The 3,752-nt window shown below is 44.4% G+C and overlaps 1 protein-coding gene across 1 annotated transcript; it reads right to left on the reverse strand.

The window, feature by feature from the left end:
- Positions 1 to 1,765: 1,765 nt before the first annotated feature.
- On the reverse strand, positions 1,766 to 2,828 carry LOC115927772. The gene is made up of 2 exons (XM_030994037.1): positions 2,525 to 2,828; positions 1,766 to 1,884 (listed from the first exon to the last, which is right to left on the reverse strand). Exons 1-2 carry the CDS (start codon positions 2,826 to 2,828, stop codon positions 1,766 to 1,768), a joined length of 423 nt encoding a protein of 140 aa, XP_030849897.1.
- Between the last annotated feature and the right edge of the window lie 924 nt (positions 2,829 to 3,752).

Genomic DNA, 3,752 nt, shown 5'->3' on the forward strand with positions numbered 1-3,752 from the left:
AAGTCAATTCTCGCAGTCATCTAGCTAACACTGTTCTGGGAAATGGTTTTATCAAACAAAGGGGGCTTTGGTTATTGGGAGAAAGACAGGAAGTCTTTTGTTTTTGAGGTTTGGGGGCACTTTAAAGATGTATACAATTTGGGGTGTATTTGGCTGGAATAAGTTATTAAACAAATGTCTTGGAAGGAGGTCTGGTATTTCGCAGGGTGGGTCTTATCTGCATTGGGGCATACTGAGTGATATTACATATTATTACTGAGGGGGTGTAGACTTGTACTACCATTACATAACAATACCTGACGTTTAAGTTGCTTTGGAAGATTTTGCATCCCAACGACGGTGTAGACAGTCGGTGACTTTAGAACAATACTCTCTGCATTCACACATCTTTGAACCAACGAGGACACATTTTGTTGAGTACCCTTGGTCTCTGATGAACAGTCAAGGAGAATTCGATATCGTTCGCTCTCATCCAAAAAGCGGTTGGAAAGGAGCGTCTCCATTATTCGTATGCAAAGGCTGTTATCTGTGCCAGCAGCGAATCGGATGAGATTCTCATAGTCACCGATGTTTGCTTCGATGTTTCGCTGCAGTCTATCCAACTTAGAAATCTTCAGTCGTAACATATATTTCTTCGTTTTAGCAGCAAGGTACTTCCCAGCTGAGTGTTCCTGAACGAGTTTATGATAAAACTCAATGGTCGTGGATGTGGTATTATGGGATAGTGGAGCATTTTCGTTGGAATCGTCGTCTTAGATAAGATCCCAAGCTCACATGCCCTCCCAAGGATAGCGGGAACTCTTCGGAAATCATGGGACGTGAATACTAGTTTTTTAGAGTTGTCGATTAGACCAGCTAAAGCAACCTTACCCAGCTTACGAATGATTTTGATTAGTTCTTCTTTTGTTATTTCGTCTTTTTGATTTTGCTCGGGCATTGGCATGGTGCATCAGAAAGACATTCACACTGTCTAATAATTCTGTTTGCGTTGCAGTTTCAGTGTCCAAACGCTCTTCGCTCCATAAGTGACAGACCATGACAAAATAAAGGCGTTTTAACAAGTTCATTGATCAGTGGTTGGTCATCAAGGTAAACCTTCAGACCACGCCCACTATCAGGATTCGAAGTCGAAGCAAAGAACTTGTCGATGTACTCTCGTGAGCTCTCTTGCGAGAATCCTTCGATCCACATTTTAGTGTATACCCTCGGAAGTTCCGCTTGATTGAAGAAGTTCTCTAGGTGAGGGCGCGTCGTTACAAGGACTCTACACTCTGGAAATTCCTCCCAGCGGATGACACTGACAATGTTGCTCCCTAAGCTCCGGTTTGAAGAAGAAATACCGGCATACTCATCTAGTCCGTCTAGTATGATGTGACAGATTCCCTGATTCTCTCTAATGAAACTCTCCAGACCCTCTGGTGTGAGATCATCAACATCACTCAAAAGCTGGGATTTGATGGCTTCACCGATCGATGTAAGCTGCGTTGTGTTTCGGAATTTCACAACAAACAGAAGTGGCAGGTGTTTTAATGCTGACCCCTTTTCTCTGTGAACCCAGTCATAAGCCATCTTAGCGACAGCCGTGGTCTTCCCTCGTCCAGCCGGGGCCGAAATGAGGATTCGAGCTGGCAGTTCTCCGTTTACTTTCGTTGAAAATATTTCAGCAACAGAACCCTGGAGTATTTCCTTCTTTTTCGTGTCTTGTCCACGAGCATCCTTCTTCACCATTGTGACAACCGTGTGCATATCTTTGAACTCAGCATAATCACTTTGATCCCACGGTTTCATTTGAATTTTGCACAATTGATGTCGGTACTTTTTTCTCCAACTTTTCGCGACATCGCTGAACAGTTAATGATGCCGAGATCTTCTTACTGTATATACCTGTAATGATACAAGCATATTTAACACCAAATATGTTATTATACTCACATGAAGGCGCGTACACAGGGGGGGGGGGGGGGGGGGGGGGGGGGGTTAAACCCCCCCCCCCCCCCCCATTTGGTATTTGTATGTGTCTAAACCCCCCCCTCCCCCCCCCCCCCAACCCCCTTGAAAAAATTCTGTGTATGCGCCTGCTCACATGATATATCACCCCTTTGCAGGTTTTAGGGGGATGGTTTATTATCGTTGAAAGACAATGTACATGAATTCCGACGATTTGCCTCTTTGCCATAAGTAAAGGCTTAGAAACGCACTAAACGCTGCTGCTATCTTTAATTAGACTGTACAGATTTGCAGGAAAACTTTCTCTCCAAATCGATATTGAAAATCTTTGGTATATTTTTTCCCTTTTTGTTAAAGAACTTTTTCAAACAAAAATTGAGGGAGAGAGAGGCACGGGGTGAAATAATACTAGGCCTACCCTGTCATATACCATCTTCAAATTTAGTGCCAATGCCTAGTCAGTTCCCGGAGCCTCGCTACCAAAGGAATAAATGGATATTGCTCTAAATGTTACGTTCTTAAAACAATTAACGGGTGAAGGAAGTGATTGTTAGAAACCTAGCACTCATAAACCCACCTGGATCGCTTAGTGTCCCCTTGAGATGTGTATCAGCAAGCATTACTAGCTTAGCGTCAATGAGAGCTTGTTCCAGTCTGAGGTGCTGGTCGCAAGGCTTCACGGTCTGTCTCCAGTCAAACAGCATGTCACGTGTTCCCTTACAAGTCACCCGTCCTTCTATCCTATTGGTCTCCGTGTATCTATTGATGTCTTCGACCCTGAATCCGAGTGTTCGTCCTAAGGCCTCCATCTGCTCACCCGTCTCGATGTCTTCAGCCAGCTTGGAGAGAAGATCATCGGCAATACCTTTATGAGCCGCCATACCTTTCGGGTAAATAAACAAAAGTAAAGATTAAGAAAGTTATTATGAATATAGCTTTTGTTATAATGGAAAGTAAATAAATGTGGGATACAGGGCGTCCCAGAAAAAACGAAACGGGGAATTATCGATATTCTATCATAACTTAGACCCCGTTCTCACTCACTTCGTTGGAGCGCTCTAACTAAGACCCGCTCCTCAGGAGCGGTTCTTAGGTGAGTGAGAACGCTGAAAGTGGTCCAGGAAGCGGACTTCTGGACCGCTCCAGAAGTCCACCTTCCGAGGTGGTCTTGAGGAGCGGGTCTTATTAAGAGCGCTCCAGAGCGCTCTAACGTGCAATGTGAACGGAAAGCGTACTTTGAACGGAAGTGACGTTCCGCGCGATGAGCGATCGGGCAGGCACTACACATATACATGTATACGGGACGCGTCGCGAACGGGACATCAGGTGACATAGGGTTTGGATTCCGCGCGCGAAAAAAATGACCCGCCTACCTGAGCTGCCATAGCAACAAGACCACTTTGACTCGTGGAGCGGTTTGAGCCATAAAAACTGCTCGGAGTGTGAACGCTCGCAAACCGTTCCTCAAGACCCGTTCCTCTGGAGCGGTCTGGAGCGGTCTAACTAAGACCACTTTCAAAGTGAGTGAGAACGGGGTCTTAGTCACATTATGATCACTAAATGACACATATTTGGACAGCTTAGATCCTCCTCTTTCATTTGATGCAACTCATAGGATGCATATTTTACGCATGAGTGATTACAATGAATTTGATGAGAGAAAAACAAAAGTAATTTGGCGGACAGTATCTGAATTTCAAAGAGAAAATCACATTTCTAAGAAGTTGAGGTTCTGGCCTCTCATATGACACCTCAATCAGGAAAAATGAGCAAGGAATGGCAAAGTTCTATTTGTTTAAAGTAGT

Source organism: Strongylocentrotus purpuratus, unplaced genomic scaffold, assembly GCF_000002235.5.
Source record: "Strongylocentrotus purpuratus isolate Spur 01 unplaced genomic scaffold, Spur_5.0 spur5_scaffold_20, whole genome shotgun sequence".
NCBI lineage: Eukaryota > Metazoa > Echinodermata > Echinoidea > Camarodonta > Strongylocentrotidae > Strongylocentrotus > Strongylocentrotus purpuratus.